We start from the raw sequence: 15,908 nt of genomic DNA, 5'->3' as shown, positions 1-15,908 counted from the left end.
ACCCTGGACTCTCTCAGAGGAGGTTCTCGTTGAGGTCTGCTTGTGCTTGAGAAGATGATGCTGCTCAGCTCCATGAGACCTGCAGGAAGCACTCTGCAAGACTCACCTCCAGGAGGGCCATGCTTTCATTCGCAGGCGTCTGCAGGTCTAAAGCCTGAACACAGCCCTGTGGGCCACGTGCTTTCCAGGAGCTTGTTGAATTCTCACCTCTTAGTGCTCCTAAAAGCAGAGAACTTGAGAACAACAGTTTGGCTGTATCTAGACTGAGTTTGTTCAGGGCTGGGATGACTGAAGTGTGCTTTAACTGCCACTATAATGCGTGGAAGTGAAATACAAACCCGTCCTGTTCTCCTCCGTGGGAGCCTACAGGTTCCTGCGGGCACACATTACCTTCAGTTAAGCTGCAATACCTGCAGCCGCTCTCTGATCCTACAACAGCTTGAAATCTGTCTGGTGTTAAAAGAGGGAGGCTGCTACCTGGAAGGGTAGGTTTGGGAGTACCCCAGTGTGCTGCTTCCCTCCTGTGCAGGTCTCCAGCCCGGGGCTGTGCCGCTGTCGGAGGTCAGCTGTCTTGGACTGATGTTTATGGCATCGTGGCGCAAACTCTGCTAGTGTCTAGGCATCCCATGTAGGCTTTGTGTGCCCTTGCAGGGAGCTGCTTCAAGTCTTAATAGTCTTTTGTATATCCTTCTGGTGGATCTTTGTCCAAAAGAGCCCCTTCAGCTATGAAATTGGTGGCTGTGCCAGAGCTGGGAATGGAGCCCTTTTGTTAGAGGGTATCTTGGTCGTGTGAGAGGAGCCAGAGAGCGAGTGTCTGAAGCCAGCCTGTAGTGTCAGAGCAAAATGAAAGATCACAGTCTCCATAGCTGGACCCCTGGGCCCAGGCAGCTCTTGGCTCTTCCTGCCTTGGAGGACTACGAGCTGCTTTTCTCACATGTATTTCTGAGAGGCAGAACACAATATGCTGAGCCAAGCCACTGCACGGGGAGCACAAGGGGAGTGTGACAGCTGGGGAAGCGGTTCATAATCCCGTGCTCCTCCGTTGTGCTTTCAGCACATTCTGGGGCAGCAGCTGGATATTTTCAAGATACTACTGTGCATCCAGAGCCCTGGGGGCAGCCCTCAGCTGGGGGCGATGGGAGGTTCCTCTGTGTGCCACCACGGGCTGTGCCTTCTGACGTGTCCAGGGCTTCTTCCTGCTGCCTCCACACCAGCAGCTGAGTGGTTGTAGGGCGGCTGGAGGCACCTGCCAGCGGGACTTGCAGAGCTGTCTGAGGACAGTGACACCTTCTTCTGGTGTTTCCAGGTGGGAAAAACGTGTGGATCCCCGAGGCAGGTATTACTATGTGGACCACAACACCCGGACCACCACATGGCAGCGCCCCACAGCCGAGTACGTCAGGAACTATGAGCAGTGGCAGTCCCAGCGAAACCAGCTCCAAGGAGCCATGCAGCAGTTCAGCCAAAGATTCTTGTACCAGGTGAGAGCCTGGGGCAGTGGTGGTCTCACTCGGCTCTCCCACTGGTCTCGGCTGGGCTGGCCTGGGAGACACGGAGCATGCGGACATGCTTGCTGGGCTGCATGGGGTCTGTTGGTGAGCTCAGCAGAGCAGCGCTTGGACAGGAGAGCCCACGGGCTCCTCTGCTGTGTGCAGAGAACTGCGCGGGAGTAACTTTCTTTTTATAAAACAGCTTGCATGGTCCTGAAGGGTGGTGGGAGGTGTCCTCAGCAGCCTGACCCTGGTCTCCCTTCAGTGCCAGCGTGGCTAGGCACATGCTCTCTCCTGGGGCTCCCATCAGGCAAGCCTTGCTGCTGACTTGTGAGGCTTGCAGAACTCGTTGCATGCTGTTGGAGCTGGGCATATACTGAGGAAGCTGTGGGAGCCTGGTCTGTAGTGGGAGGGGAGGCTCTTGGGGCTGAGCTCATCCCTCCCCCAGTCTCCCTCGGGCTGAGGACAGTGGGGCTGGGCCCTGGGTGGCCGCAGGAGTTGGGTGCAGGTGCTGACATGGTGAGGGCTGCAAGAGCCAGGGGACCAGAGGGCGCAGGGAGTGAGTGCTGCTGGGCTTGGTGAGCTTCCTCCTGCTTTTTCTGCTTCTTCCCTTCACTCCTGGTTTGGGCTGAGTAACTGTGTTTCGTTGCTTGGGGAATGGGCTCTCGACAGCCCTGCAGAGCACTAGCTCTTGGGCACAGACCACTCTTGTCCTGGCCTTGCTTTTGCTGCCGGAGCTGGGACCCAGCTTCAGTGGTGGGTAAGCAGGGTGGTGCTGGTGGCCGTTGTGCTGCCGGGTGAGCAGTGGTTGGGAGAGAGCCGGGCAGGAGCGTTTCCGACTCCTGGAGTGGTGACGTCCCAGCGATCTCTGCTGTCAGCCAGCCCCGTGCCTTGCAGAGGCCTGCTGCAGTGAAAAACACGGCTCCTGCCAGAAGGCAGGGAGGTCTGGTGGGGCAGGTGTGGAGCGAAGGTGGGCAGAGCAAAGTGGCCAACTTCTTCTCATTGATGTTTAGCTCCTCTTGGAAAAAGCCGGGAGGCTGACGTGTCCCAGCAGCGCTGCTAGTGCTGGTGCGAGCTCTGCGCTCCAGCGAGGAGCTCGATGCTCTCTGGGAGGAGGGTGCAGGCAGAGCAGTTGTGCAAAGTCCCTTCTGCGTGAGGCACAAGCGGGGCCTCTCCCCGGGGGTGCGGGAAGCTGCTCTGCCCCCCTCCCCTCTCCTGCCCTCCCCCCCCCAGACAGCTATCCAGCCCTTCCAAGCCTGGCAGTGGGAGCTGGGCTGCCACGGCTCTGCTGCCCGCTGCCTGCCTGCACTGCTCCGCAGCCTCCAGGACCACTGGAGGGGGGGGGGCATGCAGGAGGGGGCTTCCACCAGAGGCCAGACCGGGCTCCGTGCCTGTCACTCGCTCCCATCTCTGCCATCGCCAGCCTTGGAGCCGCTCCAGTGCTGTGTGATCGCCCTGGCCGGGCTCCGCAGAGTGCAGAGGGAGGGACTCACGCTCCAAATTTAGCCTGATGAAATGATTGTACTTCTTGTTTCAAGGGCTCTAGTGCCAGCTCTGCCTCCTTCCCCGCAGGGGCTTTTTGCTTTGCCTTGCCCTCCCACCTCCAGCATCCACCTGCCCTCCGTGCTGGGAGAGGAGGGTGGGGAGGCGCTGAGCAGCGCTGGGTGCTGCAGAGCCCTCTGCCCTGCCGGCGGGCACCTCGGTGCCACAGGGCTCCCTGGGCTGTGCCTGCGCGCAGCATCCCTGGCACCGAGGGGTCTTGCTGTCACGAGGGGCCGGGTTGCTCCCAGGGGATGTGGAGAGCTGCAGCAGGGCCCGCTCTCGGGAGCTCTGCCCTGGGCTCTTGTGTCTCTGCCCTGTTAGTTTTAATTAGTTATTTTTAGGTCACAGTGAGGCGATACCTCTGGATGTGACTTGGCTGCGTCTCTGGCCAGCCTGTGTAGGCAGGGAGGGCGTGGAGGCTGCCCCGTGTCCCCAGTGTGCTGGGCTGGGCTGGCTGCTGCTGGGACAGTGCCTCCTGCACCCAGTGCTGGCATGTGGGGCGAGGGACAAGAGACGAAGCTCGGAGAGGCACGGACTGTGCCAGCCCCATCCCTGATGAATCCCAGGACATCCTCAGGGTGCTGGGCTGCCATGGGGTGCCCCGAGTGCTGGTGGCTGTCTCAGAGCGGGGGGCCCTGGCACCCCAAAAGGTTGTGGGAACTGGGGCTGCCCCCTGTTTCGGGGTGGGAGGGATGGTCTGGCTGCGGGTGGCATTTCCTGAGCCCGGGCTGGCTCCGCTCCCCAGCCCAGTGCCGGAGGGCTGCGACGCCAGCCTCGCCAGCAGCTGGGTTTCGGGAGGTGCAGTGGAAATGCCTTTTCGGTAACAACGCATTTCTTATTTAACTGTTCAGAGCACTCGTGGGCCTCCCTCGCCCCTGAACACTGGGACTGCACCTCCATCCCCAGGGTCCTCCTTCGCCCCTGAAACCCCTGAATGCCGGGGCTGCACCTCCATCCCCAGGGGCCCCCGGTAGAGCTGGAGACCGGGGGGGGGGGGGGGGGGCTCGTGCACAGCACCCCAGCCTGCCCCCCCTGTCCCAGGGCATCCCCCGGTTCAGGCTTGGTGACAGCCACCGGCTCTGCCCACCCTGGGGAAGAAGAAAGGTGCTTTGTGCGGCGGCCCCCAACCTGCCGGGGGGCGGGGGGCACGGGGCCGCCCGTCTGCCCGGGATGAATGTGGGCTCAGTGCGAGCGCATCCCGCACCCCTCGCCCTGCCGGGAGGAGGGGGCCGCCGGCCGCCAGGAAGCGCTGGGCGTGGACAGGGCTTGTGGGAATGATTTCATTGGAAAGGCCTGCGATATTTTTTCCCCTCTTGTGTGTGGTTCTTGGAGGAGGCTGGAGGTGTATCTGGTGGGGACAGCCGGCGGGAGCTGAGCAGCCGCACACATCTGGACCCCACTGTGCCGTCCCGCTCCCCTCCGTGCGGCACAGCCCCTGCCCCGCTGCCCCCTTGGCTGCCCCAGCCTCTGTTTAGTTTGTGCTTTTTTTTTTGCTTCCCCCCCCCCCCCGCCCCCCTTTGAGATTGCAAGTTGGTTTTTGTTTTTTTTTTTAAGTTCTCTGGGAGCTGCGGGCCAAGGGGAGGCGAGTGGGAGCAGGGGCTCTGCATTCCGCTCTTCCCAGGCGTCCCTACCCTGGTTTTTATTTTGTGTTTTTGCCCTCTCTGTTGTCTTTAGTCGTCCGGCGCCCCGTCTGACAATGATCCTCTCGGTCCCCTTCCTCCCGGCTGGGGTAAGTACTGAGCCGCCTCACCTGCCTGCCACCGTGCTGGCTGGACAGCGGCAGCACCAGTGCGGATGGGGATGCTGCTCCGGACCTTGCCCGTCCCGTGGGGAGGATGGTGCTGTCAGCAGCTCCTGTGCTTCTGTCCTAGGCATTACTGGGAGTGGTGGCTGGGGAGCCAGTGTTCCCCGTGCTCTGTTGCATGTGGGGCTGAGTCTGCCTGTGATTAGCACGATCTCTGATTTGAAATCCAGCTTTTTTTCCCTTTTTGTTAAACCCCCCCCCACCACCACCTTTTCCTGGAGGAGTTCCCAGCCTCTCTCAGCTGCTGAATGCAGAAGTGCTTGTGGTTGTTCTTTGGACGGGGGCAGAGGTTGGGGATCCAACTCCTCGCTTGTCCCCAAACCCCTCCTCTGCCAAACGGGGATCTATCCCGCTGCCGTGCATGCCTCCGGGGATGCTTTGCCCCAGTCCACACCAGGGTTGGGAGCTGGCAGGAGTGGGGCTGCCTGTCCTGCCCCCATGGCCCAAGCATCATGTGCTGGGATGTTTTGAAAGGTCCCTGTGCCATCCCCAGAGCAGAGGGGCCCCCCCTCCACGGCGAGAGCATCCCCTGGAGAGGGCAGGCTGGGATGCTTGTGGGTGCAGATGGGCTGTGCTATGCCAGGGAGGGCAGGAGAGGGGTTAAAACTGTGGGGAACTTGGAGCAGGGCCAAGGGGACCCAGGCTGTTATGGGGGTCTCAATGGGGACTGTGCTGGAGCCTGTGCTACCGTGCTGGGTGGCCCACCTCCTGCATCAGCAAGCAGAGGGGCCCCATCCCGTGTCAGCTGGGCAGGCTGGGGGGTGGCACGGCTCTGTGTGGGGCTGAGCACCCTGGGGTGGGGATCCTCAGGGTGCATGAGCTCTCAGAGATGGATGCAGTCCTGGTTGTTGTATGCAGAGTCTGCCAGAGCCACAGTGTGGGGGCTGCTTCCCGTGGTCTGGGAGCAAGGGTGGGGGGGGGGGGTGGCAGTGGCTGGGAGGTGACAGGGGAGCGTGCGTGCAGGGCATCCCTGCCGGCATGGAGCAGGGCCCTGCACGTGGGGAGTGACGCAGGCGCGTGGAGGGATGGAGGTGTGTTTGCATGTGGGGCACACGTGTGGGTGGGGAGGCAGCGAGCGTGCGTGGGCGTGTGCAGGGGGGTGCTGGGCAAGAGACCGAGCAGCGTTGGCAGGTGGGACGAGATGGGGTGCGCAGGGTGGGTGCGGGCACGGTGGGGAGCGGGTACAGGATCACCGCTGAGCCGGGGCGTGTGGCGCCTGGTCATGGCTGGGAGGCTCGTGCTGTTCAGAGTGTGCAAATAGTGCTGGAAGCGTGTGTTGGGCTGGGGGTGCCCAGGGAAGTGTGCGAGGCTGCAGGCACGGGGGCGGGGGTGTCGGGCAGTGGTGCTGGGGTGAGTGGCATCGTGTTGTGCCTGTGTGCAGCAGCAGGAGGGCACGTGTGCCTGTGCACGAGCATGCTGGGGGCACGAGCCGTGCACTGGCGACAGGGCCACACAGGGAGTTTGGATGCATTTGAGAAAGCACCTGCAGGTCTGCCTGGAGGGATGCTGCGCTTGTGGACGCTGCGTGTCCGAGGAGGGGGTGTGTGCCGCCTGCCCAGAAGGACCCGTGGCTGAGCACGCCCCTTGTGCCAGCCTGGCAGTGGTTGGCAGGACTGGTCTCTGCCATTGGACCTCCCTGCACGCTGGCCTTGGGGGCACGGAGAATGTCAGTCTTTCCTGGAGGTGCGGCAGCTTGGGCATGTAGAAGAAACGTAGGGTGTTTTATAGTGCCTTTTCCAAACGAGCCGGGGCAGTGCCAGTGGGGAGGTGGGACAGGGGGAGCTGACGAACTTCTCATGAACTGGGAAGGGGAGGGCTGTTCCTGGGACTGCAGGTCAGTGCTGGCCAGGGCGCTCCAGCTAACGCCTCCTCTCTCCCTTTTTCTCTTAGAGAAGAGACAGGACAATGGGCGAGTGTATTACGTGAACCACAACACACGGACCACCCAATGGGAAGACCCTCGCACGCAGGGGTAGGCAGCCTGCGGGGAGAGCAGGGAGGATGCTTGCTGTTTTGGAAGGTCCGTGTGATGGGCTACCGAGCGCCCATCTGAGAGCTGTCTGCCGGGGACCGAGCGGGCTGCAGCGCTGGGGAGTCAAAATCAGTGAGAGCCGCAGGCAGTGCTGGAGCACAGGAGGGCTGGGCACTGCAGTCCTGGGCATCGTGGGGCAGCGCTCCAGCTTGCGGGAGCTGGGGTAGAGATGAGGAAGCAATGGGGAGGACTGTAGGGCTTTCTGAGCAGAAAGAGGCGCTTTCTTCTTGCCCTGGTGCTTTCTGGCAGGGCTCTGCTTGGGCTTCTGAGGGCGCTGGGTTGCGGCTCTCCAGAGAGCTGCCCAGGCCCCCACTGAGGTCCTCTCTTCTGCAGACAGAGAGCGAAGCTGTAACTGTGGCCAGCCCTGGCCATGGCCGAGTGCAGCCCAGGCAGGGCTCCTGTCTCGGGGTGCAGGCAGGCGCTAATCCCATGCTGTGAATCCTTCCTTTTGCCTGGCACGGAGCTGCAAACTAAAGGTGGTTCCCAAGGGCAGCAACTTGGAGAGCCATGGTTCGGGGTGAGGGATGCCTGGTGACCCCTTCCTTGTCGGCAGGATGATCCAGGAGCCGCCGCTGCCGCCTGGCTGGGAGATGAAGTACACAAACGAGGGTGTGCGCTACTTCGTGGACCACAACACTCGCACCACCACCTTCAAGGACCCGCGCCCTGGGTTCGAGTCTGGGTAAGCGCTTTTGTGCTGGGCCCTTCGCCTCGTGGCTGGGCTGCGCACCAGGAGCCGCGACCGCCTGTTTGCAGCTCCTGCCTTCCTGTGGTCGTGACACGGAGCGGAGGGAGTGGGTCAGCTTTGTTGCAAAGAGACTGAGTAGCGGGTTTAAAGTCTTGCGTTTGGCTCTGAGAGAGGAGAGCTGCACCCCAGAGATCTTCCTCCTGCCTGGCAGGCGATGAGACTGCTCACACCGGGGCAGGTGGGGGTGCTGAGCCGAGGCCCATGATGCTTTTGCAGGAGCAAGCAGGGTGGCTCCCCAGGGGCGTATGACCGGAGCTTTCGCTGGAAGTACCACCAGTTCCGCTTCCTCTGCCATGTGAGTAGAGCAGAGGGCCCCAGAACCCCGGGGGCTGCTGGGCTGGATGGGTGCGTGGATGGCCTGATCCTGTGGGCAGGCGCAGGTGAGGAGAGCTGCTGTGCCAGCCTACGCAAAGCCTGGTGTCTCTGCCTTGCTTGTAGTCAAACGCGTTGCCCAGCCACGTGAAGATCAGCGTTTCCCGACAGACACTCTTTGAGGACTCCTTCCAGCAGGTGAGGAGGTGCCAGGGCCGCGGAGCCCGGGGAGGTGCGGAGCCGGCCCTTGCACCAGCCTGCGGTGACGCCTCCTGCTTCCCCCCAGATCATGAACATGAAACCTTACGACCTGCGGCGCCGCCTGTACATCATCATGCGAGGAGAGGAGGGCTTGGACTACGGTGGCATTGCTAGGTGAGCGCTGGTGTGCCGGACCACACGCCTGCTGTGGGATGGGGCTGTGCCCGGCCTGCAGCGCGAATCCTGCTGGCATGGGGGCCTGTCCAGCAGCTGCACTCAGGGTCTGCAGTGCCTGCGTGGGCGGAAGAGCCCAGGGTTTTTCAGATGGGAAACAGTGTGAGTTTTAGGAATGGTGGACCATTGCGAGAGCATCGCATCAGCCTGTCCCTGGTGTAGCAAGGGCCAGGGGACCCAGCTGGGGCTCTCCTGCTGCCCCTGGGGTGTAGGGGTGATGGGTTGAGCAGCCTCTTCTCCCTGCAGCCCACCTTCGCAGCTGGCGGGCGCTGCTGTTTCTTGGGACAGTCGGCGTGTGCCGGGGCGGACATGGTGTGATGCAGTCACTGCAGCTTCCATCTGCCTGCCCTGAGGATGGTGTTACCACAGAGCGTGGGCTGCGTCTCTGCTGGAGGAGGGGTCCTGTGTCCCCACGAGCCCCCGCTGGCTCACTCGGGTTGTCTGCTTTGGTGCTGGGCTAATGCTTCCCCTGCCTGCCGCCCCGGCATTCGTGCTGCCGTGCTCTCGCCCGCTCCTCCTTTGTGGTGCCGCTGCCCCCGGCTCCGGTGCAGGGGCTCCTGCTCTCCACCTCTCTCTGTGTCCTGCCAGTGGTTTTACCCTATGGTAGGTTACGTCATGCTGTTCTACCACAGGGTAGAACCACGGACGGGATGCCGGGGCTGCTTCTGCGTCTGAGGACTCCTGTCTCCTTGCACGGCCAGGAGAGCGAAGCCAGGACGGTGTCCGTCCCGCGCTGCCTTGAGGTCGGGGTGGGGCTCCCGGGGGGCGCCTGTGCCGAGAGGCTCGGGAGGGCTTCGCACAGCAGCGTGCGTACGTGTGCGACAGCCTGGTTGGGAGCGAGCCCTGCGGTGCCTGCCGGGATCCCTGACGCCCCAAGTGAGGCCTCTGGCAAACCGGGCCGTTTGTGGCTGGTGTCTCCAGAAGCACTTCACAAACCACGCACAGCACCCCTGGGGCTGAGGACACCCTCGCCAAGTCACACCAGGGCCCAGCGCTTGCACCACTGCCCCGAGGCACCTGGTTCGCACGGGGCGTGCTGCAGAGGCAGGTGGCTGTCCCCCCCTGCCCACAGCCCCTGGGCGCCCTGGCTCCTCAAGCCGCTCGTCACCTGTGCTCCTCCTTCCTCTCACCCCAGGGAATGGTTCTTCCTCCTGTCCCACGAGGTGCTCAACCCCATGTACTGCCTCTTCGAGTACGCTGGCAAGAACAACTACTGCCTGCAGATCAACCCAGCCTCCTCCATCAACCCCGACCACCTCACCTACTTCCGCTTCATCGGCCGCTTCATCGCCATGGTAAAAGCCTGGGGTGATGGGGTGAGGGGTTGGCCAGGCGACAGAAGACAAGACACTTTGTTTCTGCCCGTCCATCCCCCAGAGTGGGGGCCTTGCAGGGGACGGGAGTGGGCCGTGGGGTGGGGGGCCGCTCTGCGTGCTGTGGCTGTTTGCTTGGCACTGCTGCCCCCCTTCAGCCCCTTCTCACTCAGCTGTGAGCCCGTGGGAGACGGCTCATTGCGGGGGTGCTGTGGGGAAGGCTGCGGGGTGATGCGTTTTAAATCCAGGGGATGGCCGTGGGGCCAGAGGGGACCTGGTTTCCCAGGGGCTGTGTGGTGGGGATGGCTCCAGATCTTTGGCTGCCACCCCAGGTGCTGTCGGGTTTGCAGCTCCACAGGCTATTTATAGCCCCAGCAGTGTGAGGTTTTCCAGCTGCCCAAGCCCCGGAGCGGCTCCTCCCGTTCGTCTTGCATTCCTCAGGGCCAAGGTGCCGTGGGGTTGCCCAGCTTCGGGCTGGCAGGGGGGCTGCCAGGGGTTCCCTGAGCTTGGGGAAGGGTCCCTGGCCCGCCGCCCTGCAAGGTGTGCGCGGGAGGCAGCCGCAGGCTGCGCTGGCCCCTGCTCTGTCCTGCCCTGCCCTGCTCCACGCGTTGCAGGATACCAATAAAACCCCAGACTATTACTCACCGCTGGGCTGTTCTAGACAAGCGTCTGCATTATTTTTGGCTGCCTTTGCCTTGGGGCTCCTGGAAGCCAGGGATTCAGGGAAGCCACAGCACAGCTCTGTTTAAACAAGTGCTCTTAATAGAGCTGTGAGGGGAGAAGGAGACATGGTGGAATTCGCAGTGGGGAGGGGAGTGGGCTGCGCACACACCCACGCCAGGCGAGCCGCCCCCAGGCAGTGCTGTCGGGGGGAGCCCACTCCTCCCCACCACATTTGCCAGCCAGGGGTGAGTGCCGCAGCTCTGGGACCCCGGGAGCGATTCCCCTTTGCCCCGCAGCTCCCCCAGTGCTGGAGTATCATCTCGCCCCGTGGGTCTGCCCTGGGGTCCCCCATGACCTGGCACCACCTCCCCGCCGTAGGCTCTGTATCATGGGAAGTTCATCGATACCGGCTTCACGCTGCCCTTCTACAAGCGGATGCTGAACAAGCGGCCCACGCTGAAGGACCTGGAATCCATTGACCCCGAGTTTTACAACTCCATCGTCTGGACCAAGTGAGTGCCTCGTGCTCCCTTCTGGCCTGGGCCTGTGCTGCTGTGGGGGAGGCGGCGCTCCTCCCCACTCCTCCCCACGGCCCCTCGCTGCCGCTGGCTGCTTCCGTCAGAAATCACATCCCGGAATCACATCCCGGTGTCCTCCCGCAGGGAGAACAGCCTGGAGGAGTGCGGCCTGGAGCTGTACTTCATCCAGGACATGGAGATCCTGGGCAAGGTGACCACCCACGAGCTGAAGGAGGGTGGCGAGAGCATCCGGGTGACGGAGGAGAACAAGGAGGAGTACATCATGTGAGTGGCCATCCCCAGGCCCCTGCCGGGTGCTACCCGTGCCGGCCGCAGGGCAGCTCTGGGATGGGAACGTGGGGCTTGGGACGTGGCTGCTTCCCCGGGCTACGTGGCCTGTGACAAGTATGGGCTGGCGCGGTCGGCCGAGCTCCGCTGCGGTCTGGCTTGCTGCTGGCTGGGCAGTTGCCAGTACTTTCAGGAAAGAGGAGAGGGGAGAGAGGGTGAGACTTCTCTCCCTGTCCTGTGGCCGCACACCCTGCCCGTCTGCTGCAGGGCTGGCTGGGGGCTGCCAGGGCGTTCTCCTCGTGCGCACGGTAGGCTCCGGCCACGGGACGCAGCTTGCACCCCTCATCCTCCCGAAGGCCGCTGGTCTGTGTTCAGAGCTGCCTGCTGTTCAGGGCTGGGAGGCAGAGAGAGGAACCCACGGGTGGGAACTGAGGGCAGCTCTGCTGATTTGCAGGAGCCCCTCTCCCCCTCCCCATGCACGCGTACGGCTCCCAGGGCCCTCCCCGCAGCTGGGAGGGATGGTGGGGGTTCCCCATGCCAGGCCAGCGGTGCTGGCTGCCTGCCAACCACTGTCTGCCTTTCCAGGCTGCTGACGGACTGGAGGTTCACACGAGGCGTGGAGGAGCAGACCAAGGCTTTCCTGGACGGCTTCAACGAGGTGGTGCCGCTGGAGTGGCTGCGGTACTTTGACGAGAAGGAGCTGGAGGTGAGCTGGTGCCTGTGCTGGGATGGGGACATGGAGGTACTGGTGCTTCCCAGCCCGCTGGAGGCTACCCAGGGAATGGCACACGGTGACAGCAGAGCGCACGGGCTCCACTTGCACCCTCTGCCCCACAGCTCTGCTGACAGGGGTATCCTCAGTCTGGGTGTTCGGGTCTGGGAGGGTGGCTCGTTGGGTCCATTGGCAAGAAAATGTCTCAGTGGAGGCGAGGAATTCCTCCCAGACGCCTCTGTTGGCCGGTGCTGGAGCCTGTGCTTTGTGAGGCCCAGCACCAGAGGGGCTGGTGTTCCGAAGCGTGGGTGCAGGGCCTTATTTCTGTTCCCCCACTAACTGTCCCCTGTCCCCAGCTGATGCTGTGCGGCATGCAGGAGATAGACATGAATGACTGGCAGAAGAATACTATCTATCGGCACTACACCAAGAACAGCAAACAGATCCAGTGGTTCTGGCAGGTCAGTCCCAGTGCCGGCAGCACCTCTGCTGAGCTCTGCAGCCCTGGGATCATCCCCTGCCGCGGCCCAGGGCTGGCTTGGGGCACGCAGCCTCGCAGGCTGTCAGGAAGAACAAAATACAACCACGAGCACGTGTTCAGCCAGCAGCATCTGGCTGTGGCTGGCGGAGGCGCTGGTGCCAGCACAGGGGCAGCGGGGAGCACGTAGTGGTCAGTGTGCTCCTAGCAATTAGCTGATGCTTTTGGGCAGGACGGCAGAAGAGGGTGACATGTAACAGAGCTGCGCCAGGTCAGGCGGTGCTGCTCCGTGCTGGCCCGGAGAGAAGTGGGTCAAAAATGTCTCCAAAGGAGGGCAAGGGGGCAGAGCTGCTCCCTGCCGGCCCCGTGGGATGCACCCGTCCCCAAGGGTGTGGGACTGGAGGCGAGGGCTGGACCGCGTGCCCGGCATGTTGCGCTGCCCTGGGCTGCGGCTAAGCCCGGCCAGCGGGCGTGGGGTGTTGGTGGCAGGAGCTGCACGGCAGGATGGTGCCCCGGGCCCGGCTGGGCTGTGGGCTTGGGGGGTGACAGGGATCCCATGCTCCTGCCCCGTTCTTGTAGGTGGTTAAAGAGATGGACAACGAGAAGAGGATCCGCCTGCTGCAGTTTGTGACAGGGACCTGCCGCCTGCCCGTCGGGGGGTTCGCGGAGCTCATCGGTGCGTGTTCCCGGGTGCCTGGCATGGGCAGGGTCCCGGGGAGGCGAGGGGGGCAGCGGCTGCGTGCAGGGGGGCAGGTGGGACCTGGCTGGCTGTGTCTCCACCACAGAGTGCACGTAAGCAGTGAGGCAGCTGCAGCGTCTGAGCCTGGTGATTTAACCCGGTGGTGTGCTGTACTCAGACAAATTCCTTAGCCGTGAACTGTAGTGCCACAGTTAACTTTGTCAGTCCAGTTTATAATCTCATTTTGAATGATTTTTTTTTTTTTAAATTCTGATTTTTGTGCAATGAAACCCCTCTTCTAGAAAAACCACAGTGTGGCATTATTCTGCTCTCATCCTTTAATTTGCTACTTTCTGGGGCCTGTACCAGCCTTTCCCTTACTTTCCTGGAATTGGTGGCAAGCTAATCAGCTAACTTAACCCGCTCATTTATTCTTGCTGGCATATTAGCTTTTTTCCAGCCCCCTGGAATCTCTCCAGTATTCACAATCTGTTAAAAAGCGACCTCAGTGACTCAGACTTCCTGAGCCCCAGGTCCTTTAAAACTCTTGGATGGACCCACTCAGTCCTGTGGGTCTATGGATAAATATGTCCTGGCACTTGCTGTTTAACCGTCTCGCTTAGAAGCCGTGCTGTTACCCTTCTGTGCTGTGAAAGATGCTTTTCAGCTTTCCTCTTTCTTTCTTATTTTCTGTACATCCTCTCTGCAAAGGGCTCAGAACAGGCAGTGAGCACTGCTGCGGATTTATGCCTCCGTGTGTCTCTGTGATCATCAGGGGGTGTGATGCTGTGATCTGCTGGCTAACAGCATGTTAGAGGGGTTTTCTTTTTCAGCTCCTGGTCATGTAATGATATTTGTTGTGCTTGTAATTAACAGGCAGCAATGGGCCCCAGAAATTCTGCATCGATAAAGTTGGCAAAGAGACATGGCTGCCTCGGAGCCATACATGGTAAGTCATTTCTCCTTAGCCCCGTTAGGAGCACGTGGGGACAACTGCGAGCAGCCTCTGCGCGGCTGCACAGGGCCCCAGGCACCCTCCATCCTGGCCGCCCACGTTCCTGGGGGATGTAGCTGCCATTCCTGGCTGTGCGTCTTAATGCAGCTGCTGTGCGCAGCTGAGGCTGGAGAGGACCCTGCTGTGGGGAGGAGAACTGGGATCACGGCGCTGTTCCCAGCCTCTGCTGTCTCTCCAGCTTTAACCGTCTGGATCTCCCTCCCTACAAGAGCTACGAACAGCTGAAGGAGAAGCTGCTTTATGCAATTGAGGAAACGGAAGGATTTGGACAGGAATGATGGAGCTTTGGTGCTTTCCCAGGGCAGAGGGCCCTGGAGTGCTGCCGGCCGGTGGTCCTGCCTGCTGGCGCCCGCAGAGCCCAGCGCTCGGCCCTCTCCGCAGGATGGTGTGCAGGCAGCTGCGGACGCTGTTGCTCTTGTTCCTGGGCGAGATCTGCACTAACGTGGCCCTGGGGGAAACGGGTCCGCGTTTCTCTTCCTAAAGAAACTTGAGGTGTGCTGGAGAGGTAGACGCAAAAGCTTGGCCCCAGTCTGCTCGTGAGGTGCGGGGGCTGGCACCGGGGACAGGGCACAGCCCCGGGCCTTGGCAGGCAGCGCGCAGTCACCGAGGCTCCCCGGTTCCCCCGGCAGACACAGCGAAATGAGATCCAGGTTAGGCACCGGCTGGTTTCCACCCGCTAGCGTGTTCTGCCTTTTCAGGGCATTTTGATAGATTCAGGTGAGGAGGGGAAATGGCTCTTGAACCGACCCTCAGGTCACTTTTGGGCTCTGTCCTGCACCTGGCAAAGGTGACGGGGAGCTCCCAGCTGATGCTGCTGGGGCTGACCACTGCACAAGGGCCAGGACTGCCCCATCCCGCGCCAAACCCACAGCCGCCGGCGCCCAGCGCCTGGCTGGCCACGTCCTTTGTGTGTTTTGATTTGCAAGAGCGTGGCCCCTGTGCAGTTGTATCTAATAGCGGTCTGGTGCTCGGAGCTGGTGCTCCACAGCAGCCTTGGGGGCTCCGGTCACGTTCGGGGCACATCTGGCCTTTGCTTGGTTCGTGGGTTCAGCCCTAGCGCCCCACGGTTCCTGTGTGGCTGGTCGGGCTGGTGGCAGAAGCTCCTGGAGCTGCGGGTGAGGGCAGGATCAGGCCTCTGCCCCTCGCCTGATGCCCAGTCTGCTGCTGCCCCCCGCCCCGGCGTGCTCGGGGCAGACCCACCCGCGCAGGCGTTGGTGTACATAGCTGTACATAGGGGAAGTCTACAGCTACAAGACACTGCAATAGCTTTTGACTGGTAACCAGATAGTTTTGTACTGCACCATCCTGCCTCAGCGATGCCAACTTCTTGTGCAATAAATGATAAGCAGCTGCCGAGATGTGTGTCCCTGGTCGGTGTCTCGCACGGGGAGACAGCCTGGTGTGACCCCTGGGGTGTCTGCGCGGGGGCTCGGCTGAAGGGACATGGCGGGTGCCCAGAGCTCGTCAATGAGGTCATAAATAATACGTACTTTTTTCCACACACACACTGCACAGGAGCGTCAGGCTGGGCGCAGCGCTCCTGCCTGTCTTTGCCCAATCTATAATAACACGTTGCTAAAAACATCTCCAGGGCTTTGTCCCAGAGCTGGAGCTGCCTCCCTGTGCCACCATGTGATGAAACCCATAGCGGCGTTGGCGGAACTAAATCAGGTGCATGAGGTCAATGTCCATAGGCCGGTGGTGGTCAGTAAAAAATCCAGCGCAAGCAGAACTAAACAAGCCCACTGCTCGTATCGCTGGGGGCCAGCCTGCAGCCAGGAATTCTGCCATGCCGTGGCTTTTCAGCAGCTGCCGGGGCTGGTTGATTCTTTGTGTGGGTTTGGGGTTTTTTGTTTTGTTTTTGGGTTGTTTTTTTTTT

The 15,908-nt window shown here is 61.7% G+C and overlaps 1 protein-coding gene across 5 annotated transcripts in view; it reads left to right on the top strand.

The window, feature by feature from the left end:
• The window catches only part of WWP2 (WW domain containing E3 ubiquitin protein ligase 2), a 43,374-nt gene extending 27,989 nt beyond the window's left edge, over window positions 1-15,385 (top strand). For 4 of the 5 annotated variants that reach the window (XM_056361221.1, XM_056361218.1, XM_056361220.1 and 1 more), the window contains 15 exons: window positions 1,307-1,481; window positions 4,707-4,761; window positions 6,727-6,808; window positions 7,422-7,550; window positions 7,833-7,911; window positions 8,055-8,126; window positions 8,215-8,303; window positions 9,499-9,658; window positions 10,718-10,851; window positions 11,002-11,142; window positions 11,731-11,851; window positions 12,214-12,318; window positions 12,915-13,011; window positions 13,891-13,963; window positions 14,208-15,385. In XM_056361221.1, the coding sequence (XP_056217196.1) occupies window positions 1,307-1,481; window positions 4,707-4,761; window positions 6,727-6,808; window positions 7,422-7,550; window positions 7,833-7,911; window positions 8,055-8,126; window positions 8,215-8,303; window positions 9,499-9,658; window positions 10,718-10,851; window positions 11,002-11,142; window positions 11,731-11,851; window positions 12,214-12,318; window positions 12,915-13,011; window positions 13,891-13,963; window positions 14,208-14,307 (1,612 nt within the window). In that variant the 3' untranslated portion in view covers window positions 14,308-15,385. Of the gene's footprint in view, window positions 1-1,306; window positions 1,482-4,706; window positions 4,762-6,008; window positions 6,520-6,726; window positions 6,809-7,421; window positions 7,551-7,832; window positions 7,912-8,054; window positions 8,127-8,214; window positions 8,304-9,498; window positions 9,659-10,717; window positions 10,852-11,001; window positions 11,143-11,730; window positions 11,852-12,213; window positions 12,319-12,914; window positions 13,012-13,890; window positions 13,964-14,207 lie in introns of those variants that run through there. The other variant, XM_056361222.1, reaches the window with a different exon arrangement.
• The last annotated feature ends 523 nt before the right edge of the window (window positions 15,386-15,908 follow it).

This window comes from Falco biarmicus, chromosome 15 (assembly GCF_023638135.1).
Source record: "Falco biarmicus isolate bFalBia1 chromosome 15, bFalBia1.pri, whole genome shotgun sequence".
Classification (NCBI taxonomy): Eukaryota; Metazoa; Chordata; class Aves; order Falconiformes; family Falconidae; genus Falco; species Falco biarmicus.
This window is presented reverse-complemented; position numbering and strand designations above follow the sequence as displayed.